A 25,961-nucleotide genomic window follows, 5' to 3' on the forward strand; every position below is an offset into this window, starting at 1 on the left:
TCTGCTGAAAAGTGTCTCTGTTCCAAGTTGGACTTTCCAAGTAAACAAATGTTAAATAAATAATAAAAATCCATTACTATGCTTTAAAGGGTTGTATGGCATGTGGTCATTGCAATATCATGTTTTATTTTCTAGAAAAAACACAAGCAGAGTATATGACATTAAACAATTTATTAATTGCACCTCTGAATGGGTCACTTACCAGGCACACTGTTTGTGTTTTTTTTTTTTTCTATACTGGACAAACTTCCAAACCAGTAGTGGTATGGGAATATTTAAATAACAGAAGGTGTAAGAAACAAACTGAAGCATACTTTACAACAGTCTTTACTTTTACAAGAATGTATAAGCTTTACTGAGGGGGTTCCGGTAACCAGAAAGCATGAACTCTTAAGCAAAAATTAACTTAAATGGATTATCCACTTTGGAGTACTTTTCTTCCTGCATTTAAATGAAGTTTATTAATTGGAAATGCATAGTGATAAAGCTGTTTTTTTTTCTTGATTTTTTTATCTATGCCTTTTCAACATTAACTGTGTTATTTCACATAGTTGCTAATTTAACTTTTAGCAACTGCCTTTCATTTTAAATGTTACCGAGTTATGTCATGTGATTTCATGGAGATACTTTTTAAATGGAATGTTGGGATTCTTTAATTTATATCTCACAAAGCTTTTTAGCAAAACCACTCGTGCTGAGAAGATATTGTATCCGAGCATAGTGACAGAACTGCGCTCACGTGAAAAAGATTTAAAATATTCTATCAAAAACCAACCCAGTGATGATACCTGTGAAACTGTTTTTCAGTTGGTTACAATTTGTCTTGGTTTACTTGGAGGCCTAAGATCAGCAACTTATCATTAAGCTAGATGACCAACTTCTCCTTTGCTTCATCCCATAGAATTTCTGCACCTCCTACTTCAAGTTGTTCCCAACTTTGTGTTTTTTCTTTTTGACACTCAACTGCTACATTGCAAGTCCTCTGTTATCTTAGGGACAAACCTTCTGGGATAATTTCTTCCTTACACATCTTTATAAATCTTTCACTCAGATCTTTTTTGCCAATTTACATTTTTTTCTAAATTCTTACTATTGAGTTTTTTGTCACATAATGCCGAACAGATACATTTACTGCATTCTGGAGGGAGTACTGAATCTATTTCCTTTCATTTGGCTTTGTATTCCTCTTACTGCTTCAGGTACAATCACCTTAATTGTGTGGTCTTGTAAGAGACCTTAAGATCAAACACATTCAATCTCCCCCACTCAACAGGCACTAACTGTTTGTAAGCCACTCCTTCACATTTATCTTCCCAAAGAAAAGTACAGTTGTGTACACCTACCATAAATGTAGATGTTCGAGTGTCTTCACTGTTGCAGTCATAACTGTAGGGTGCTCCTGCCGGTAGGCAGCCCGAGGTCGGCCAGAATCACAAAGTCTGGGTCCGGCGTCGGCTGTACAAGCTAGTACCCTGACGTCAGTACGCTCTGGTACATAGCCCTCAGCCGACGCCATCTTCTCCAGCCTTTCTTGCCCCAGATGTCAGAAATCCCCAAAAAAACAAAAATGAGTTCAATAAGGAAACACAAATACACCATAAAAAAGAGAAAAAAGAGGGGATAGGAGGGAGGGAAACACCGACTGCAACAGTGAAGACACTCGAACATCTACATTTATGGTAGGTGTACACAACTGTACTATGTTCTTCATGTTTCACTGTTGCAGTCATAACTGTAGGGTGGAATCCCAAAGCAGTGGAGAAAGGGAGGAGGCTTAGATAGAAGAAGGGGCAGCAAGAAGGCCCTGCAAAACAGCAGAGGCAAAACCTGCCCTGGTCTTAGAATACAAAGGGAGATTTTAGTGCTTGGAAAAGGTATGACAGAACTCCAAGTGGCAGCTTCCAAGATATCCTTGGTAGGAACTCCTCTGAGAAAAGCTGTAGAAGTGGCAGCTCTAGTAGAATGACTTCTCACAGTACCTGGTAACTGTTTCCCATTATGAGTGTAACAAAATCTTATTCCATAAGCAATCCATTTAGAAATAGTTTGTTTGGAAATCGCCTTTCCAAGAGAACTGGAGGCAAAAGACACAAACAATTGGTTAGATTTTCTGAACTCTTTAGTCTTGTCCAAGTAAAATCGCAACTGTGTGTGTACGTCCAATGAATGCAAAATCCTTTCCCCTTTATTTTGAGGATTGGGAAAGAAGGTAGGAAGGTGAATTGTCTGATTTAAAGCAACTTTCGAAATCACCTTAGGCATGAAAGTAGGATTGGTCCTCAAGGATAGGATACTCTGTCTTGATGGAAAATTAGGTATGGTTCCACGGCCATGAGAGCTTGCAACTCTGAAACCCTTCTGGCAGAAGTCAATGCCAACAAAAGAATGGTCTTCCACGACAAAAACTTAATATCAGAAGCCGCAGCAGGCTCAAAAGGAGGCAAAGTGAGTTTTTCTAAAACATAGTTAAGATCCCAGGCAGGAACAGGAGGGGTCCTGGGAGGCCTCAAATTCTTAGCTCCTCTCAAGAATTGTCTCACCAATGGGTGAGAAAAAACAGGAGGATCAGTATTGAAATGAGCAGATATAGCAGAAGCATGAATCTTAATGGAAGAAAAGGAAAGGCCTTTAGACAAAAGGTCTGAAAGGTAAAGCAAAACAGACGAGAGATCAGGCACAAAAGGGTTAGAGCCTCGGTCCTGCATCCAAATACAAAATCTTTTCCATTTAGAGGCATAGGATTTCATAGTGCCAGGCCGTCTGGCTTCTAGAAGAACATCCAAAACTTGTTGGGGAAGCTTAGAAGAAATCAAATTCCCTTGAAGAGCCAAGCTGCCAGGCAAAGGGTCTTGAGATGAGGGTGTAGCATCTGACCCTGATGCTGGGACAGAAGAGAAGGGTACAGAGGAAGGATCCAAGGAGGTTCCAAGAACAGATGCTGTAAAGTTGGATACCAAAACTGTCGAGGCCAATTTGGAGCAATCAAGATGATGAACTTGGGATTGTCCTGTTTTATCTTCAGTAATACCCGAGGAAGAAGAGGAAGAGGAGGGAAGGCATATCCCGACAGGTTCCTCCAACTGAATGACAGGGCATCCACATTCCAAGCTGATTTGTGGAAGGACCTGGTGCAAAAGAGAGGCAGCTGATGATTGAGATGGGATGCAAACGGATCTATCTGGGGACACCCCCAAACTGCAGTTATCCTTTTGAATAAGTTGGTGTCTAGCATCCATTCGTGAGGTTCCGAAATGTTTCTGCTTAGGCTGTCTGCTAAGAGATTCTGCTTTCCTGGAATGAATTGAGCCTGAAGATGCAGATTCAGACTTAGAGCTGTGTCCCATAAAGCCATAGCTAGTCTGCAAAGTGGGTATGAATGAGAGCCCCCCTGCTTGTTTATGTACCACATGACTGTGGTGTTGTCTGTACGAATTAGAATAGGCCCTGGGTGCAAAAGGTTCTTGAAGGCTAGAAGAGCATTTTGAACTGCCAACATTTCCTTCAGACTGATGTGCCAGTGAAGATGGTTCTTTGTCCAGGTTCCCTGCTGGCAATTGTTTAGAAAATGTGCTCCCCAAGCATAATCCGAGGCGTCCGTGGTTATGATTTGAGAAGGTTGAGGTAGACGAAAAGGCTTTCCTTCGTTTAAAGCACACACCCTGGACCACCAAAGGAACTCCTTCTGGAGGCAGGGGATCAGAGGAATCATAGTGTCCAGATCGTGGTAATGCTGTGACCATACACTTTTCAGATACCATTGAAGCTTTCTCATATGAAGCCTTGCATTTGGGATCAACAGAATGCATGAAGCCATGTAGCCCAGAGCCTGCAGGAATTTCCTTGCAGTGAGCTGAATTGAAATTGCCAAGGTTTTGAAAATTGAAGCCAGCTGTATTTGTTTTTCTGGAGTGAGGAAGGCCCTTTGTAAAGTTGTATTTAGGAGGGCTCCCAAAAATATCATTTGTTGAGAAGGGATCAACTGTGACTTTTTCATGTTCACTGAGAATCCCAGTAGGAGGAGAAGACGTTGAACAAAATCCAAATGTTGAAGTAAAAGATCCTTGCTGTCTGCCTGAATAAGGCAGTCATCCAAATAGGGGTAAATCTGAATCCCCTGAAGTCTGCAGTAAGCCAGTACTGGGGCCAGGCACTTGGTAAAAACCCTGGGCGCAGTAGATAACCCAAAGGGCAGTACAGAGAATTGAAAGTGCCTCGAGCCTGCCTTGAATCTGAGGAATTTCCTGCGTTCCTGCCCGATGGGAATATGTAAGTAGGCCTCCTTTAGGTCCAATGTCACCATCCAAGCATCCTGGGAGAGCATTGGAATCAGTTGTTGCAGAGTAAGCATCTTGAATTTTGGAATTTCCAAAAAGGTGTTTAACACTGAAAGGTCCAGAATAGGTCTCCATGAGTTTTGTTTTCTTGGAACCAGAAACAGTCTTGAGTAAAAACCTTTTCCCATTTCTAAGAGAGGAACAGGCTCTATGGCTCTCATGGCCAGTAGAGCATCCACTTGATTTAAGGCCTCTGACCATTGATGTTTTGGCAGATCTGGCCAACCGATAACCCTTGGCAGAGTATGAAAATGGAACTTGTAGCCTCTTAAAATCACATCCAACACCCATTTGTCCTGGGTAATATGAGTCCAATGTCTGTAAAAAAGAGAAAGCTTTCCTCCGAGAGGGGCATCCAGGTAAGGAGGTGCTGTAGCCCAACCGAGAGAGTCATTGAGTCTGTTTCCTTTAAGACTGGGATCTGTCTTCTCCCCTTCTAGGTGAAGAAGCAGTCCATTGTCTGGATCTGTAAGAGGCCTGAGCTTGACCACGACCTCTGGAGCGTCTATACCTCCCCCTTTGAGGCCTGTCAGACGTGGGAAAGGACCAATTTTTGGAGGGCCAATTCCTGGAAAATCTAGGAGGCTGAACTTGTAAGAAATCTTTCACAGTCTGCATAGATTTTGCTTTTTCCTCCATCTTTTTAATAACCTCCTCAGCCTTAGATCCAAATAAAACATCATGCTGAACAGGGGCATCTAAAAGCTTAGCCTTAACCTGTTCCGGCAAACTTTGTTCACGAAGCCAGGCATGTCTCCTAATAACAGTACCAGAGGCTGCGGCCCTGCAAGAAGCTTCCAAAGCATCAAAACCACAATGTAAACTATGCTTGTTCACTTGTTCAGTTGCATGCAATACATCTTGTAATTCCTTATCCTCTGCACATGCTGGAAAAGTAGCAAGCTTTTGCTTCAAAACAGACAAAAGAAATTGCTGATACTTAAACATATGGAACTGGCAATTTAAAGCCCAAATAGAAAGGGTAGCGGAAGTATATACCTTTTTACCCCACCTGTCTAAGGCACGAGAATCCTTCTCAGAGGGAATAGGATTTTTGGAAGAAGCAACCTTAGCAGCTTTAGAACCCTGAGAAATAGTTTCAGGATCAGCTGAAGGGTTCTTAAATAAAAATAAATGAGAATCAGGAACCCTGTAAAATCTATCAGGCTTAGAAGGAGCAGGAGGCATGGAATCAGGATTCAAATTAGCCTCAGAAAAGGCATCATCCACAATATCCAGAACAGGAGGAATAGCTAAAGGCCTGTGTTGAGGAAGAAGAAGGAATTCCCTAAGCCTCTTCTTGGAAGCAGAATAATCCTGACCTTCCCAATGAAAATGTTCCCTCATCTCATGTAAGGTCTCCCCAAAAGAAAAATCCTCAGGCGGAGAAGCAGAGGGCAAGGAATCCTCAGCATCCGCATCCTCATAAGGAGGAAAAGAATATTCCTGATCAGAGGAAGAAACAGAAGATACAGAAGCCTGGTCAGAGGAATCCAAAGGAACATCCTGTCTAGGCCTTTTCTCTGGAGGGGGGTGAGAACCCCTAATCATTGTAAGCAAATCTTCAGCCATCCTTAGCAATTGCTTCTGTGTCTTGGGAGTAGATTCAGAAGTAGCTTGAGCAGAAACTTTAAGCTTAACTGGAGTCTTAGACTTTGCCTTTGTCTTTGATATAGTGATGTGAGTAGGCCTGAATACCCCCTCAGAAGCCGGTACCTGCACAGTGGTTCCGGACCCATCTGAGGGAGCGACATCCGAAGGTCCTGCAGCAGGTAAAACAGTAGGCCTTGATGGCTCCCCATGGGAGTCCGTATCGGTCATCGGTTCAGAAGTGGCGGACGACAGGGGCTGCAAAAGCACTTCACTGACGACAGCCGAACCGGATGCTGGCTCCAGCTGCGACGAATCTTGCTTGGATCTCGGAGGCCTGTCTTTGTCTTTGCGCTTCTTTAGAATTCCGGTAGTATCCGACGACATTCTATAATTGAAGCGTCTGCCAAAGTAATTTAAAGCCCAGTTGTACCGACGCTTAATAGTGCGAGAATTGAACCTGGCACAGAACCGACAACAAGAAACGTCGTGGTCAGGGCCTAAGCAAGGTAGACAGTAAGAGTGGAAATCTTTATGAGGTATCTGTTTTCCACACGCTATACAATTATTAACTTTTTCTGACATCGGAGGAACAAGAAAAAGATTCCCCAACGGGGTACTTAGCTTAGAGAAGAGAAGTAAGAACTTCGGACCGACAACAATCAAATACACTGTTCGAAAATCGCCAACCAACAACTTGCGAGCTGCTTTCAACCGCACAGCAAGAAAGACTGGAGAAGATGGCGTCGGCTGAGGGCTATGTACCAGAGCGTACTGAATTCAGGGTACTAGCTTGTACAGCCGACGCCGGACCCAGACTTTGTGATTCTGGCCGACCTCGGGCTGCCTGCCGGCAGGAGCACCCTACAGTTATGACTGCAACAGTGAAACACGAAGAACATCTCTTGAATTTTCTTCTTTATCATCATCAAGAATTTCCTTTCCAAATGGACTGCAACTGCTTAATCCAAATAAAGTATTATGGGAACCAAAATTACCTTTACAGTCTGCACTTTATGACCCCAGTACACAGTCAAATTTTCCACTTTTTAAATGTATCAAAAATATTTTTTTTTACCTTTTCTCAAAACTCATAGTCAGATGCAGAACTGGTAAGCCAAACCTTAAGTTACATTTTCCGTGACCCCACAAATACGGATAGACTTGCATCAGAGTGTAAAGCAGAATGAAAACGAACACCAGTGCTTTAGTTTTAATTTAATTTACATTACAAACTGACAGACACAAACTGTCTCTCAGTTTCTGAAACACTACTGGGATATCCTCTTCTGGCACAGATAGGTAAAGTAATACTCCATGAAATAGGACAATTTAATCTGATCACCTAACCAATTATAACTTGGAATCTAAGCCTCTCCAATTTGGGAGGCCAAAGGTTCTGGGGGGGAGACAGAGAAAGACGAAGACTGGCAACACTGAGCAACAATGATGTGTCCCCTCTGTTTACGCAGACAGGATTGGGTAGCCACCTCTCTATTTAACTTTTGTGGAGGTGTCCTTGCACACGTCTAAAATTGGTGTGCATAATCTTTCTAGAAAGCCACATTTTTATTATCTCCCTCAGGAGATCCCAGCTAACTCTTTGAAACATTTTTTCTGCATCGTGGATTATCACTAGCAATGGGCATCCCTACTTCCCTACTATCTTCTTGTTCATAGTTTCCTAGGCGTGTACTAGGCTAATGGCCCTGGAGTCTTTACAAGCCTAGCCCATAGTACTACCCTGGCATCATGCCACCCGATCTTGGTTCCCAGTGCCTCTGTCAAGAAGAGCCACTGGAGTGATCCCCGGGGTGAATTTTCTATTTCCCATCCATTCATCAAGATTTCTCTTGAAGAGGGCCAGTGAGGCGCTCCACTTGATATGTATGGTAAGTCTATTCCATAGCATGGGCAGTCTCTGGGATATGAACCTGTCCCTCCAGCTTGTTCTGTTGATGGTGGTAATGAGGTTGAGGTGTCTGCAGCGAGTAGTTTGGAGGGATTGGGATTTCTTTAGATGTAGCATTTCTAACAGAGCTGGGTCAGACATAGCTTTGTAAGTCAAGCAGAGATCGCCGTTAAGTAGGCAATATGAGACAGAGAATAGTTGGAGTTTTTTTTGAGTCTGTCCATATAAGACAAGTGTTTAAGGCCTAAGATCCTCTTTGTGAGGTATTTTTGCAGCTTCTCCAGTTGCTGTGTCTAGTGAAGTACATGCCAAATGGCCATTGTACTCTATGACTGGCCTAATGAGAGAAGAGTAGAGGGAGACAATGACCTCTTTCTTCATGGATGCAAAACCCTTAGTAAAGAGATGTGCCACACAGAAGGACTTTCTGAACACAGAGGCAATGTGGTGGTCATAAGAGAGGTTGCTGTCAACCTGTGTTCCCAAATCTCTTATGATGCCTTCTGTGTTCAGTAGATTACCATCAATGTGGCAATTCATGGGAACCAGGTTTTTCCCAAAGGGAATGACGACACATTTTTTGGCACTGAGCTGAAGGCCATGGTTCTGACACCAGTCATTGGTCTCAGTGAGGCCTTTCTGAAGGATATCAACAGCACTTGGAGGAGTTGGAGGAGTTAATTAGTTAATTAACTGGTGGGATATAAAAAAAGCTGCTAGAGTTGTACTATTTTATTCCTTGAAGGCTTGTTAGCAGAGGTACCAGAAGAAGTAAGAAATAAAGAAAAAGCAGCTTAATCCTATTGCTTTCTGACTTCAATTTTTTTTTTTTGGCGTTAATTATGGCTCCCAACTTGCAACCGTCTGCGAACTTTGTCAGCCAGAGTCCCTTTGTGTTGGCCTGGACTTCAGAGAAGCAGATACCAAACAGCAGAGGACCCAGGACTGAACCCTGTGGGACTCCACTCGTGACTGGTCGACAGTCTGATTTGGAGTCAGCTACTTTCACACTGTGGGTTCTATCTGTGAGCCAGTTTGCAACCCACCTAGTGATACAGGCGTCGATGTCTAGCTTTGTGAGTTTTTCTATGATTCCTGAGTGGAGAATGGTATCAAACGTCATGGCCAGATCAAAGTAGGCTGTATGAACTACCTTGCCTTCATCCACAGCTCTGATGACTGACTCACAAAAGTCAACCAGGTTGAGCAGGCATGACCTCCCCTTCACAAAACCAAACTGTGTGGGATCCAGAGTTTGGAGGTTCCCTATATCTTTGTTTATTAGGTCCACGATGATTTGTTCCTTAGCTTTGCATATCAGACTTGTCAGACTAATGGGGCGATAGTTCCCAGGGTATGTAGTTGCTCCTCCTCTGTGGAGAGGGATGACTATAGTAGTGCGCCATTCGGTAGGGACAAAGCCTGAGGTGAGGCTGTGATTGAACAGGGCCACACAGGTGAGGTGCCAGTTCACTCTGTAGTTCATGTAGAACACAGCCATGTCTATTGTCAGGTCCCATAAAAGCTGTATTCTTGGCCTTGGACAGTGCTGTTTTAACCTGTGCAGCAGTAATACTGGGTGCCTGGCAATCTACTGGTATTGTGATTGGTCCTTTGGTGGGGGAGAGAGCAGTAAAGATGGCACTGAATCTGTTGGCTCGGTATAGGACTCTGGAAATTCTTTACATAACTATAGAAGGCCTTGCGGTCGTCTTGACTATCTGCTGCAATTCTGTTTTCATAGCTAGCTTTAGAGGATTTGATGAGGGATCTCAACTTTTTGTTGAGGCTGATAAGGGAGTTTTTCCAGTCTTGGGACTTCACCTTATTTCTCATCAGTTTCTTCCTTCTGTTGCAGTGGTATGGTTGCTTTGACTGGACTATCAAACTTCTGTCTACCTTCTCTAAAACCAAACTGGTCAAGGTCAATCAAATTCAGTAGTAACTCTGCTATTCTTACAAACATTATTTCCATGAATATTTTGTAGTTGTGGCTCAAGATTGAAATTGGCTGATAAGAAAATGGATTTGTGGCATCTTTATCCTCTTTTGGGATGATATATATTATTGCTCACTTCCAAGATGCAGTTCTTCTCCTTCAATACCCAAATGAACAGTACTATCCAGGTATCTATGCTAGCTGGCATAATGGCTAAGGTGTTTACCTCAAAGACACAGGCTACATAGTTTGATTCTCACCTTGGGAAGTATAGCTAGACTTAAAAAAGCTCCTGGGGTTGTTAGTCTACTAATCACCTAGGAAACCTATTAGATTTGACACCTAATTTCAACAAAACTAGTGGAACGCCATCACTTTTTTTGCTATTACTGGTATTGGCAATTTTAGTGCATGTTCATTTTGTAGTCTTGGTAGGTATAAACCCTCTTTAAACAGCGTTGTAGACCCCCCCATATATTTTTCTGCCACAGGATCCCTTACCCTTTGCATCATGGAAAGCTGCCAAAATTGATATGGGTTTTGGCTCAAAACATGGCATTCAAAGATTTCAGTGGCTTACATTTCTTAGGTAAGTTCAAGAATGAACATTAGGATTACGATCTAAAATGTGCAAGCTAGAGAAAAACAGGTGAGCATGGGCACCTTGCAAGTGATGTACTGCACACTGGGAGGAAGCAAATGTGCTGCTGAACCAGAAGTTAAAGGAAAAAAAGCCAAGCTTGGGACAGCAGAAGAAATAATCCCACTTGTCTACCTACTGAATACACAAGGTAAAAGCCATGGCTGCTGTCTAGATGATCAGGGATTAACTAGCTACTCAGGTATTGAAGACACCAGGAGGGTGGGAGCAAGCAGTCAACATTAGCTCATTCATCCTGGGGTGGTGGTGCGGGGAAGTAGTCCAATGTTAGCACCTACTGGCGACAGTGATGTGCATCTCATGCAGCTCATGGACTGGGAGCTGTGTCTTGATCTGCCAAACACCATATGACTGTCAGTCTTCAACAGTATGCATGCATAAACATTAACACAGTGGAAGACATACCAAGCCCTCATGTTTGTGAGCACACACAACACAAAATGGAAATACCCTCATGGCTGCCTGGATCGATGACCACACTGACAGGCTCTAACCCTGGTGAGGGAAAATAACATGCTTATTCAAATGTAAGATCTAGGCAGTAATCAGTCAGATGGGACAGGAAAAAATAATGAAGAGGACTTCTGATGCAGGCAAAATGGTACAAGCTGGTCAGCTCAGCAGAATACAAAGAACTACTGCACATCACAGAAAAGTTAGAGGATGGCTTAAACATTCCTTAACAAAAAGGTTACAAGGTCAAAACCAGTGACTAAACAACTATATATGGGAGAGGCAGAAAATCATCCCTACAAGGGCTGAAAGAGGGGGAATTAATAAGCTAGTAAAGGAGAATGTGTAGCTTACCATAAATCATGGGCTGACATGGTGAGCCGCGTAGCCCTTTATGAGCTATCAAAATCTGTATTTCTATGTAATAGCATAAATAAATTTAATAAATATGCACCAGAGCCTATAATCAAATTCAAGACAATATCAGTTCATTTCTATCAAGGACTTCAGACACAAAGGAAAACTTGGGAGAGACTCTAATCACTGTCACTTTCGATAATCATAGATAACCAAATCAGACACACAGATGATAATATTTTAGCACACAGTTCTCCCATACCACAAGTACAACACCCCCCTCCCTCATAACAATCACTCACTATGAACATTCTACCTTTCCCTCATCATACACACCTCAGTCATTTCGCTTCACACCTCTCCTCCTATATCACTCCTTCCACCCACTTCAAACATGCCTTGCTAATTTCTCTCTGCTACTCTACTTACCTTCTACCGACCCGCGGTGGTGGTGCTGCGGCAGCGTTGTCGCCTCACAGTAAGACTCTGTCCGGTTCGATTCTCAGCTAGAGCGTCTTCAGCGTGGAGACATGCGTGAATGGGCGTACCTTCACTGAAGGTTGTGCGTCAGGGCTGGTAACTCGGCACGTAAAAATCAACTACCAATTAGCGGACCGGAGTTCCGCTGTGGCGACCCCTAACCATGAAAAGCCGAAAGACACAAACAAACAAACTCTACTTACCCTATACCTCTGTCCTCACCACTTCACGCAAATATTTTACTTTCTCTCTTCTTCTTTACCCTCATTCTTCTTGCTTCATCATTACAAGCCACTTAAATAGAATAGTTGTGTAAAATCTTACCATAACCATAGATGCCCTTTTTCTTCTATATGCTGCAGTATTCATCACATTAGGGAGTAGTCCACCTCATGCTGACTTATACGTCCAAGTCCACATACACAAGTTTACATGCTGCTGTGAGGTACGTGTGACTCCGCACATATCTCCGCATATGTCGGTCATAAAGAGACGTTGGATATAAAGTGGACGTCTGCACACACCAACCTCAGAACTGAATGCCACCAAGCACCAGCCTGAGTCTAGATGAAAAACATATCACCAGGAAAGAACAGACAAACATCAGGAGGGAAGGCAGGGGGCCTGCCATACTGCAGCATACAGAAGAGAAGGACATCTATGGTTATGGTAAGATTTTACACAAATATTCTATGTCTTTCTATTCATATGCTGCAGCATTTATCACATTAGGGAAAATGCCGCTCAAGCTTGGGAAGGATTAGAGGGAGGAGGAGCACAGTCTTTCTACAAAACCGTGTAGAATAGCTCTGACAAATCTAGCCCTGGATATGGAGATGACATCAAGTTTATAATGTTCAATGAAGGTATGAACAGAAGACCAGGTAACTGCCTCCAGGATAGAACAAGTGTCTAAGCCTTTGAAGAAAGTCCAGAACAGGATACTGCCCCACTGCAGTGTGCCCTCACTGGGGAAGAAAGGCTCTTACCAGACAGCTTTAGAGATCCAGGAAGAAACAGTTTGCTTGGAAACTGGTTGATCCAGGGCCATTGGGTGATAGGACACAAACAGGCATTCAGATTTACAGATCATTTTTGTTTTGTCAAGGTAATATCAGAGTTGCCTATGCACATCTAAGGTGTGCTGACTCCTCTCAGTGGAAGACTGAAGGGAAAGAAAAAAGCTGGGAAGGTTAATAAACTGATTAAGGGACAATTCGTTAACCACCTTAGGCATAAAGGAAGGGTTAAGTACGTAAAGATACCCTATCTCTGTGGAAGTCAGTAAAGGGGGGATTACACATCAAAGCCTGCAGCTCACAGACCCTTCTGGCAGAGGTAATGGCCATCAGTAGAATTGTTTTCTATGTGCAGTGCTGCAGGGAAAAGGAGTTTGCTGAGTCAGAGGGGGCCAATGTAAGCTTCTCTAGCACAAAATTTGAGATCCCAAGGAGGAAGGACTGATTTGTCTGATATGAAGGACGTCTTTAAGAAACAGTTTAACCTCTAATCTAGAGGTTAAGGGATGAGACATTGGCAGACAGGCTGAAATGGCTGAAAGATGGGCCTTCACTGAAGAATAGGCGAGGCCACCCTTCATCAGTTCACACAGGTAGGACAATACCACCAGAACATCCACTGATAGTGGTTGTAGGTCCTTCTTGCAACACCAAATGGAAAACCTTTTCTATTTGGAAACATACGATTTCCTACTAGTGGGTTTTCTGGCCTCCTGCAGAACTTGAAGCACATCCTCTTGAGAATAGGTATCTAAAGGAAATTAAAATATCATCCAGAGTCAGGTTGAGAGTTGACAGTTGTGTGGATGTATAAGGGTTGCCTTGTGCTGTGTGAGTAGATCTATCCTGTGAGGTAACTTTTGATGATTGCTCCTGGATAAGTGCAGGAGAAGGGGGAACCAATGCTGCCTTGGCCAAAAGGGAGTCACCTACAAGATTTTGGTTGGTCCTACTGAATTTTCAGTAGGACCTTTTGAAGAAGAGGCATGGGGGAAATGCATACAGAAGCATCCCATTCCATGAAAAGGGCAGAGCGTCCACTTTCCAGGCCAAGGAGTGTGGGACCCAGGCACAGAATTCTGGAAGCTGTCTGTTCATGGGGGAGGCAAAAAGATCTACTTGAGGCGTACTTCAATGATGGATCAGGTCCAAAAACACATTCCTCTAATATCCATTCATGGGACTGGGTCATGGACCTGCTTAGTGAGTCTGCCACCACATTCTGAGCTGAAGGGAGGTAAACTGCCTGCAGAGAGACTTGGCTTTGTAAAGCTAATTCCCAAGCATGTAGGGCTAATCTGCAAAAGAGGTAAGACTTCGATCCATCTCTTATTGATGTACCAAAGGGCAGTGGTGTTGTCTGGGAACAACCTCAACATCTCTGGCATTAGCTTGGATTTGAAGACCTGTAGGGCAAAAATGAGGACCCTCATCTCTTTGACACTGATATGGTCCTTTGCTTGTTTGGGAGTCTGAACATCCCTGACCTTCCAAGACTGTAGGGTCGCACCCAATCCTGTGTTTGAGACGTCTGTGTATAACTCCTGAGAGGGCAGGGGTGGCTGGAGGGGGAGACCAGGATTTTTGGTCACCTGTAGGATCCACCAGTCCATCTCCTTTCTTATGCATGGTAGAAGTGGAATCATGAAATCTGGGGGGTGATAGTTTATAGAAAAGCCTAGGCTCTCCAGAAGAGAGACAGTGAAGGTAAGATCTTCCTGAAATCAGTCTGAGGACTGGGCTTGGATTAGTCATCTACATAAGGCAAGATCTGAATTCCCTTCAGTCTGCAAAATGCAATGACAGGAGCCAAGTTACTTTGCAAAAACCCTTGGTGCCATAGATAGACCCAAAGAGCAAGGCAAAAAACTGAAAATGTAATGAAGCAACAGAAAAATGCAAACATTTCCTGAACAAAGGGTGAATGGAGGTGTGAAGATAAGTGTCTTTGATGTCTAAGGACACCATGAATGCTTGAAGGATAGTCAATGGAATAAGAGATGGCAGAGTCAGCATCTGGAAAGAGGGGACTTTCAAGAAGGTGCTCAGACGAGAAAGGTAAAGGATGGGTCTCCAAAGGCCATCCTTACTGGGGACTAACAACAGACTGGAATAGAAACTTTTCCCTCACTGGGATGGAGGGACCTCTTGGATTGTCCCCAGAGGAAGAAGGTCTGAAATGACCTGAGGAAAAAAGCACATTTATTCTTTTGATGGACGTGGAATGCCTCTAAAAGAAGGATAGTTTTCCCACATCATGAAGTATCCTCTCTGGATGATGGAGAGCACCCAAGAGTCTTTGGTGATTCGATTCCAAGCAGCAAGAGGTTGGGATAGATGAAGGGACAGGGGGGTGGGATGGCCCTGGAGGCAGATAGTCACAGGCTACCAGGTTTAGAATGGGGCTGAAAAGCTTTTTAGGGGTTGGAGTAGATGGAGCAGATTTACAGGAAGATGATGCCCGTTTCTTAGGGCCCCTCTTTGATTTTGCGGAGGCAGATAAGACAGGTTTCGTAACAAAGGCCATCTTTGCAGGACAGTTCCTTTGGAACCTGGGGACCGGTCTTGAAGCTTCTTCCCTTTTTCCTGTAGGGATTTGAATAATTCTGCAACCGAGTTACCAAATAATGCTTTATTATCTTGGGGGGGTCCATCAATTTGGCCTTGAAGTCATCAGGTAAGGGCTGTACCCTCAGCCAAGAATATCTCCTAAGACCTGAACCAGAGGCCACAGTCCTACCTGAGGCATCTGCAGCATCGTAACTGCATTTAACTGAGTGCCTAGCTACTTCGGCAGAGGAATTAAGGACAGCTGCCACTTTAACCTTGGCAGGGGAATCTGGGAGCTCTGAAAGAAGTTTCCCTGCATCTGAGAGGACAGCCAAGGAGTACTTGGCCATGTAGGTCTGGTAATTCATTGCTCAGACGGTCAGAGTGGCAGAGGTGTAAACCTTTTTTCCCAGCCTCTCCACAACCTTGATCTCTTTATCAGATGGAAGTAGGGAAGTGGAAGGTAACAATTTGAAATCCTTCTCAGCTGAAACTGAAATGGTAGCTGGGTCTGCAGATGGAGCTTTGAACAGGAACTTGGAGTCTTCAGGCACCTTTTAGAACCTGTCTTGGCACTTGGGAGCAGGGGGCTGGGAGTTAGGGCATTTGGATGCAGCAGCAAAGGCATCCAGGAAGGTAGAGGGTGATGGAGAATCTATTTGCAAGAGGTCATAATACCTCTTTTGTATGTCACAGACTTGTGAGTAGTCCCACTTGAAGAAATCCTTCATTTTTTGAATAGTCTCCCCAAAGGAAATGTCCTCCCCAGGAGAATCTGTACCATTAGATTCCTCTTCTGGGGAGGCATACCCCTAGGTAGAAAGCAATTTGGGTAGAGTATGCTAAAGACTCATCCCCTGAGGATTCCTCTTCATCAGAAGAGGTATCCGCAGAAACCCTCTTAACAGCTGAGGAGAGAGACAGCCTGCAGAGGAATAAAAGGAGGAGAGGGGCTGATGCAGAGCCATGAAAGCACTGAAAACGCTTTGTGAAAAAGCCTGCCAATCAGGAAGCTTGCTGTTGAGGAGCAGGGGTAACATGCTTTGTTTCTAACTTTTTCTTCTTAGGGGCTTCAATGTGATGTTAAGTTGAAGGGGCCGACATCGGCCTACACTCTATGTCCAACATTACATCCTCATGCAGTGATATGGTTGACACCACACAGACTTTCGGATAACACAAGCCGCAGTTCAACATTTTCGTCCAAGTCGGATGCCTGCATTTCCCTTGAGGATGTGCCAGTGGACTCCTTCGGGGCTTCCACAGTGGCACCCATCGAAGGGACAGCCACTCTCCAGGGCAGCCTCTGGGCCTACCATCAGCCTCAAGAGGGACATCCAGAAGAGAAGGCGCAGCAGTAACATCAGGCTGAGGTTTATTGGCCTTCTTTGCACTTGGCTCATTCAAGGGACACAACGTTACCTCCATCTCCCGTGTGAGGGATTTAAGGTGCTGATTCTCTAAGTATAGCTTAAGCAAAGTGAAGCAGCTTCTAAGAGTCTTGGGGACGAACGATTTGCAGATAACACAAGTGGTGTAATCATGGTCTGGGCCTAGAAAAGAGAGACAGAGGCCGTGGGCATCTTTATGTGGAATCTGCCTTCCACAGTGACACTTGCCCTTCCTAGCTGACATGAAATCACAACAAAAGACACAGCAGCACTAAGAATTAAGCAAGAAAAAACTCCTATGGAGTACTTACCTGAATAAGGAATCACCACAGATCTGGCGACCGAACATCAGGAGCAGTTGATCGAATAGGTGGCGTAGAAGTTCTGAGATTGGTGCATGCTGACATCTGCTTTATACCCGAAGTCTCTTTATGGCCGACTTACATGGAGAGATGTGCGACATCACATGTATCTCGTAGTAGCATGTAAACTTTTGAATGCAGGCCGGGCGTACGAGTCAGCCGGAGGCGGACTACTCCCTAATGTGATGAATACTGCAGCATATGAATGGAAAGACATCTTCTGTTACCACAGCTAAATTACTTCCCTCAATTATTTATACTGTCACCTCTAAATTTTGTTGAACTATACATAAATATTGACAATACTGTGTATATATTACAAGCCTATACATAAAAATGATTTTTTTTCCAATTTGGGGAGACCCCAAAGGTTCCAGACAAAAAAGATCACTGTCCTAAAGTACCTGAGCTACCAAGAGTGGATGGAGGCCTTGTCTTTATATTCACTATCCTACAGAGTCCTTAGGGGTGAACTGTACCTTGTCTTCTGGGCCATTAGAGATCCATCAGTCCAAGACCTCTTATTTCTCCACAAATCCAGTAGCATCACGAATATCTGAACCAGAAATCTGAAACCACTTCAGTATATCAACAAATCACAGAGAAGAAAAAGTTTAAGGTACTCCAAATGATAATGAGCTTGGAGTGAAATTGGTTAGAGTGGTCTCTACTCAACAGTATGGTGAATTTAAGACTATTAATTCTACTCAGCTGTGCATAGTTCTTTTCTTAGCTTCCCTTCACTACATGCTATGATGTCCTCTGCAGGGGACTGTCTTAATCACCTTACAAGATTACCCTGCAGTAGTGAGGTCTGACATTACACCAAGTGCAAATGACAGCTTCTCTAGTTAATCCAATTTTTGAATCAAAAGTTTATTTCTGGATTTACTCTATACAACACAAGTGATGACAGTCAAATGTTGTTGTGGTCTTTCAGCTTCTCCCGGTTAGGGGTCGCCACAGGAGAACTCCGGTCCGCTAATGATTGGCAGTAGATTTTTATGAACGTCGAGGTGCCAGCTCGACATTCAACCTTCCACGAAGGACCACCCATTTACGCATGTCTTTCGAACGCTCATCCAACCGTAGGGAGGACATGCAGACTCCACACAGAAGGCACTCCCTGCACTCCAGCCAAGAATTGAACGGGAGAACCTCTTACTGTGAGGCAACAACGCTACCGCTGCACCACAGCGGCTGCAAGTGATGACAGTCAAATAATAAACAGATATTAAAAATGTATGCCTTCACAAATAAGGTAAATAAAACTGTTAGTACAAATTTCTGAAACAGCTACTTAAATATACTAACAATCCATCTAAAATGCACCCTTAAGCAGCTCTTCACACTTTGTCTGTTTTCATGCAGTCAGTGAAGTCAGATAATTAAAAAAACATACCTGTCCATCTCTGCTTATTTGTACTTTCTTGTTGTCATTCCAAGGATTGAGCAGGTGATGAGCATACTGAAAAGGCAGGCTCTCTCTCCGAATCCACTCTATTTTGAACACTCCTCCCAAGCCTGTGGAACCCCAGTCCTGGCTTCTTTCACGCCCAATTTCAGATGACATTCTAGCAAAGCCCTGTAAAATAATGACAACAAACAAGGATGTTTTAATATGATTTACTGTTTTCTTCTTCAGAAACCAGTCTTGTGAACTTGAAAGAGATGAGCAACCAATTTGCAGTTACGCAAGTTATTTCCAATTTACATTCTGGTTATTCCAGTTACTACTAGTATACTTCCCTACTTTACAAAATGGTATTAAACAATTTACATGAAAAACTTATTAAAAATGGTACACTGATACATGCATAAATCTAAAATAAATAAGCAAAATAAAAATAAAATATACATTTATCTTTTCAGTCTTCCATAACCTTTGAGCAATCCAGTCCCACACACTAACCTTTATGCCTTCCCCCATTCTGCTCACTGTATTAGCACTGTACAGCACTCTAGAACAGTCCTCCTTTTAGAGGAACAATTTGCATTTTTAAGCCTAAATTCCTTCTGCATCCTTCTGGGGAGGGTAACATTCAGAGCGGTGAGTAGCCACTTGCAATTAGCTTGGCATTTCAGATACTTACCCAATCCCCTCCACTCCTCTTTGTCAAACAGCAAGTGTAGTGAAGCTAACAGCTTCAAAGGGCATAATCTGATTGTAAGCACTCTTTAGCAGCCAAGTCCTGTCTGGTCTTTGTGCCTAACATGTCTACTTGGCCATATGTTGGGTACAACTTGAGTACTGGGATCCAAACCATTCCTTTCTTCAAGAAGGGAAATATAGCATCAGCCACTCGCTCCCATGCTTCTTTGGGCAGCTCTTTCAGCATCTGGGACTATTATTTAAAGCCACATTAGCCAGCTGCAGTCAGGGTTTTGTCCTTTTGGACAGTGAGCTAGCTATTTACTGACAGATTCTGATACAAGGACATAAGGTGGTGTAATGACACACTTATCAATACTGCAGACTCACACTGCTTGGCTTCCTGGCTGGGGTGTTTTCCTATACAATCTCGGCATATCACTCCTGCGCACATGTAGGTTTTGCCAAGTTCATCAGTTTTCTTCCATATCTCTAAGATGTGCTGTAGTTGAAATGAATGTTTCCAAATTGCCCATAGGAGTGTCCCAAGATGGGTTGGTATCACATTGACTAGTAAGCCTCTATGCCTTGTACCAAGTGAGTGAAGGGACAGGCACTAGCTTCCCACGAGTCTACATGGATTAAGCAGGTATTTGGAAAATTAATGAACAAATGATTGACATATGGACATATTGGTTAAAAGCAAGGATCACTTCTATTTCAGCACTGACTATAACAACACTGCAATGCATACAGTGATATGAACACAACAGTTACAAGATACAATATTAAATTAATTACTTTTACAGGGACAAAAAAATACACTTAAAATATGTACACCTGAAAATTTAGAACACATCAGTATGAAGACATAGGAGCTCTTGGCTGTGACATTTAGCTACATTAAAATGTGAAGTTGCAGTAGGCTGGGTTTCTGACCTGGTAAGAATTTTAAACACTTTTTTTTCATTAAATACATAACTGCCTCAGAGAAAGGGAAGTATGGAAAAGACTGTGCAAGCTTACTATAGTCCTGGCAAAAGGAATGTGTCAAATCTATTGCCTAGACCATGCAGTAACTTGACATATGCTTAAGAATAAGGAATACAAGGATGGGAGAGGACAGATTAGACTAGCAACTCTAAACTGCCACTTAAAAACACTTTTTATTGTTGACCACCTGCCAAGTGGCTCTGATTCATTTAAAACAGCACAGGCAAAAATAATGGATTGCTTTTATTACTCAATAAAAGTGATGCACAATGAACTAGAAGGCATATGAAGATACACTACAGCAAAGCGAGTGGAAGGAGAACATGAGAAACTTTTAAGCACCTCAAAGGAATCAACAAATTCAAAGGACTTAATATCATAAAAATATGTGAAAGCAATATAGAGCCAATAGCAATTCGAACTCAGTCAAAGACAAAGCAGAGGAAATATGAGAAAGGTATTTTGCTCATATACTGCTCAAACACAAAGTGTCTTCCAGAGAAGTGAGGAACAGTGATTACTTGCCAGTTCCATGGTGCAGAGGCTTTAGTCCAGACTATGCTTCAGATTACCTAGGTCGAAACTAGCAGCCTGGAAGCAGGTTGGGGAGATTCGGGAATGAGTTGTTAAAGCTCCACAGAGGAAGGTAACTAAAAACATCAGTTTCAGGAAAGCCATCTTGGAAATGCCTGAAAGTCCATCTCCTGCACCTGGGACCTTGGGGAGATGCAAGACATCCAAAGAGCACACAGTACTGCAGCTGAGAAATGCAAGTGATGCATCAGCATGCACCCTCACTGCCATCAGTATAATGAGTGCAGCACAGTCCTTTCTAGCCCTTGGAAGAGGATGTTAGAGGCATTTCCAACCATCTAACAATCAGCTGCAAGCAGTGGCCAGAGAAAGGCTCGGAGGTTAACAGAGAGTAGACTGAAGACCTGGAAGTCGTCTGGAGCAAAAGCACAAGAGTTCATGGAAATATTCGGGGCTCTAAAACCTGAAGGATAGAAATACGTAGAGTCTAAGAAGAATGATGTCTCAAAAACAGTATATGTAAAGGCTGTAGAACAGATATATGGCTGTGCCAGGTATGACAATAAGGTACCCAAGGAAAGCTGGCAGTGGAATGCAGAAGTTCTGAAAGTTATCAAAAGAAAACAGGAGTGCAGAAAAATGGGAGATAGAAAAGATGAACCACACTATGAAGGAATACTGGCTAGCTAGCAAAGAGGTTAGGACAGTGGTTGCATTAACAAAGAACAAGTCTCTGAAGGTACTTCTTTGAGTATCCTGAAACAGAGGTCAGGAACAGCAACTTGTATGGTAACACTGTCGTCTTTTTTTCCTCCACTTTAAGATGGACAAGGCTATGAAGGAATAGTTATTTGCTAACAAATAGGCTAACAACAGAACAGTTTTATTAACAAAGAACAGTCCTCTGAAAGTACTTCCTTGAGTATCTTGGAAACAGATGGTGGAACAGCAATTTAAATGGCAGCACTGTTTTCTTCTTTTCGTCCACCTTCTCTTAATGATGTTCTGGAACAGCATCCTAAAGCAGTTGACTCTGCTGAGTGGGGTGACATTATGGTACTGTCTTTTGATGTCTTGGGAAAGCCTGGATGCAGAGTCAAGCATAAGCACAGACCCTGGAGCAAAGTATCATATAGCCACACTTCACAGTGCACTTTCCCATGTCTATGGCAGTTAGACATAATTTACTTAATCGATTCTTAAATGAGACATCTGAAATGCCCTGATCCATTTCATGATCTTTCTAAAAACGCCCTCCCAGCATCGTACCACATTGGTTTGGCAACCGATGTCCCTTGTGTCTAAAGTGGCAAAGTACAGTTCTTCTCTTATTGACACTAGGTAAACTACTAGTGCCTAATACTACTTTAACTCCCTTATACGCTTCCAAAAATTGTATCAGTATCTGCAACCAACTTCCTACATCAATGTTCGTATTGTTCCTGCTTCTAGAAACATTTTTCAGGCTTCTTGGGGAATGGGATGGATGGGAATCTGGTGCAAGGAATCACTGTGAAACACATCTTTAAAAGTCTGAATGACAAGGGGAACAAGAAAACACTTATGCTGCTCAAGAACTCAATATATCATTCTGGAAGGGGAGATGATCTTGACCCCACCCTCTATATAAAATGTTCTTTTAGTAGGCGCATAAAAAAATTGAATTATACCTGCTATCATAACAGCATGAAGGGAGGGAGGTCAATCCAAATGTGTCAGATCCTCCTCCACCTGGATCATCAGTATGCCTGGGAAAATCTCTGAAACCCATCAAAGTACTCCTACAAATGTTCTGTAGTCAAAATTAACTGGATATCCTGTACATAAATGTATCTGCATGTTTATCTAATATTTGGTACCTGGATGCTGAACACTTGCTCCCACTAGACAAAGGTGAAATACCTGTAGGATATTCTATGAAAAAGTGACCAATGTTTAGACAACCCCAACATAACTGTCAGTGACTGCATCTCAAATGGGGGTAGCAGGAAAACTTACCATATACTGGCAAGAAATGAGCAATAGCACATAAGCAAACCAGGGTGGAGTGCATACACACACAGATATATATATATATATATATATATATACATACATACATACACAAACACACACACCAACTGTATATACATACTGGCAGCACCTTAAAAAATTTTGATTTATTAAAATTTGCATTTGCGGCACATCAGTGTTATTGCTTTTGGGTTTAGTCAACATGATATTTTGATCTAGCTATAATGACATGAATCCTACCTGCTGAACTTATCAGCATGTCTTGCGATATGGTAAGAAAGAGGAGACCCTCCCAAAGGAACTCAAATTGAACAGAAAAAGGATATGCAGACTTGCACAGGAAGCATCCCAGATGAAAACCAAAGCAAAGAACCAAGTGCTGAGAAAACGATACTAACAGATACACCAGTGTACCACTCTGGGTTTTCCCATTTTCTTATGCTGTTTTAAAGTTTCGTGTAGCTTTCCTTTACGGAAGTTGGTATGGAAAAATATAAGGTTTTACAAAAGCTTCCCCACTTAAGAGGAGGCATATATCTCTACTTGCAAGAAAGAAGCCTACATTGCACAATAAATGTTTTAAGATTTCTAGCTCACCTTCAGAGAGTCTTAAAATGATTTGTTGATAATCCTTTTCTCAATGCACTGTCAAGATACAGAAAGACCTGGAAATGCCAACACTATCACCATAGAGAGATAAAGCCCCGAGTATAACCCAGGTTGCCCAGGATTGACTAGCAAAATGGGCATCTGAAGGAGTTGGTGTGGAAAGAGAGAAAATATGAAACTTCACCTTTCTCCTTTCTTCATGGGGAAGGGGGAGGGGAACATAGTGTGGCTGCTAGTATGGGCAGACTGATCCCTGGGGTCCATATGAGGCCAGAACTCAGATCAGTAGCTGGTTTAGGTACTCAGGCAGCTTTAGGTAGCATTGCTGCTTAGCAGAGGGGGTAATGATGCACTAGGGTATGCACCACTGCATGCAATGGCTAGTAAGGAGCATCCCATAATGCAAGGGGGTAGGGTATCCATCTAGTTTAATCTATATCTGTGTGCGACATTGGTGGTTCTCTGGTCCCCTTGTTTCCCATGCCAATCACCTCTCCAATACAGCGTGGAGAATGGAAACCCTGACCAGCAATGTTGCAAACAGCTCCAGAGATTTTAGTACAGATTGAAGTCTGGTTGTGGCTCATGAGGGAAGACGCTTTGCCATAAGATTTCTCTCTAATTACAAATTTCAAGGAATTTAAAAAAAATCTACAAAATATCTAGGACAATACTGACAAGATAATCATTTTTTATTACTTATTCTTTTTACATATCTGCCAAGGTACTGACAGACTGAAAATGGGAGTCGGGGAACTGTTCAATACAATGAGTAAAAAAGAAATGAAGATAGTGTAGTCTACACTCTCCTAGCTGACTGTGAAGGAGTGACAGTTAACTTCTTGCCTCCTAGAAACATCTGACTGCTTTCTAGATTTGGTCTGAAAGCTTGATATCCACAAGTGGCTAATCTCATCTGTCTTTTTATCAGTGTTCTGCAGTCTTTATGATGAACACAGTACAGTTGTGTAAGTAAACTTACACAAAGAGTTGGCTCACTGCTGTAGTAATCTCCTGCACTAGCCAGTTTCTTAAACCTTTAGACACCTTCCAGATGCTCCTCCTGCTAGGAGCACATGGGGTGTTCTATATAAATGGCAGGAGAGCTGAATGCTTCAGAGTATTTTTATTTTTTTGCCTGAGAAGATGGCAAAAGTCCTGAAAATGTGCTGGGAAACAAAGAGAACTACAACTATAGTTATAACTATATACAAAAAGTAAAAATAACCAGACTCTGGCACCTCAGAGGAATAACAGCAGGAAAAGGATGGCTAATCTAACTGTGACCCATTAGAACATTTATTGTGATATGATTACTTACACAACGATACTACATTCATACATGCATCACTGTTGCAGTAGCTAAGCTATATGGGTAGATTACCATTCCATAAATATAAAACGAGGGAGGAGGCCAGTACCCAAGACTTCTGAAATCCCTACAGTATGGTCCAAGCAAGGCCTGTTCTTGGCCTGGAAAAGAAATCTAGCTTGTAATGCTTTATATAAAGGTATGTGGAGAAGACCATATTGTTCTCTAGAATACTTACAGAGTCCAACCCTTTCCTCAGAAGAAATCTATGCTTTTATTGAATGACATATAACAGTGTTTGGAAGTGGCTTATTGTGGTGAGTATAACAAAAAAGAAATAGCATGAGAACAATCTAGAAATAGTCCGTTTTGACAGTGGCTGTCCTTTCCTCTCATCTACACAGGAGACAAACAGACGGTCAGCTTCCGTAAAAGGACGAGTTTTGTTCAGGCAGTATCAGAGTTGCCTATGTACATCTAAAGAGTGAAGAATTGTCTCCAATTTGTTCTTTGTTAATCTCCCAGTTTTCTTACCAGAACCAATCTGTCAAAGTAAACTCTGGATAACTTTAGGAGTGTAGGTAGGACTTATTCTCAAAGAAACTGTCTTATGAAAAATAAGGTGGGCTTGACATTCAGGAACATTAATTTTCATGGGAATGAAAAAGCATCTGTCTTACAGGCCTGTCTGCGGGGAGTCTTGCAGCAGAATTTCTCCGGCTGTCTGTTCTGAATGGTGGCAAACATATCTGTTTGGGGTGTTCCCCACAGGTGGATCAGACTTTGGAGGACCTCAGGATGAAGTTTCTATGCATGGGGATCTATCCTGGTCCTGCTGAGCCTGTCTGCAATATGGTTTTGCTCAGAAGGAATGCATGAAATCTGAAGAGTCGGACTGAATTGAAGTGTTACCTCACAGACCATTATATCCGGTCCGTAGAGAGAAAATGATCTGGTACTCCGCCCTTGTTTACGTTTTGCATTACTAGCAGAGGTCCTGGTGATCACACATGATTCAAACACTTAAAAGCACTGATAAAACCCAGCATTTCCCTGACATTTCTGCACTTCTGTCTATAGGACTCAACAGAGTTTGCACTTTTACCCTTTTTGACACTGCACCACAAGCTAGACCTGAAGCATCTTTGGTTATTGTTTGGTTTGGAGGGGAGTCAGAAGAAAAGATGGGAGACCTGAATTGTGCACCATCTGGTCCATCAAGCCTGCATGGTCCTAGCAAAGCCAGTCTGAGACTTGGAGAAGCAATAAGAATGTAGTTTATAGTGCTTTGTAAAAGCATGCACAGAAAATGACGTTGCTGCTTTTAGAATCCAATCCTTTCCAAAATGCCATAAATGAA

At 42.7% G+C, this 25,961-nt stretch overlaps 1 protein-coding gene across 1 annotated transcript in view; it reads right to left on the minus strand.

The window, feature by feature from the left end:
• The window catches only part of YTHDC2 (YTH domain containing 2), a 1,963,388-nt gene that overhangs the window by 146,655 nt on the left and 1,790,772 nt on the right, over positions 1–25,961 (minus strand). The window contains exon 31 of the mRNA XM_044059160.1: positions 18,451–18,633. Coding sequence (XP_043915095.1) covers positions 18,451–18,633 — 183 coding nt within the window. The remainder of the gene's footprint in view (positions 1–18,450; positions 18,634–25,961) is intronic.

Source organism: Protopterus annectens, chromosome 17.part0, assembly GCF_019279795.1.
Source record: "Protopterus annectens isolate FY-2018-M chromosome 17.part0, PAN1.0, whole genome shotgun sequence".
Classification (NCBI taxonomy): domain Eukaryota; kingdom Metazoa; phylum Chordata; order Ceratodontiformes; family Protopteridae; genus Protopterus; species Protopterus annectens.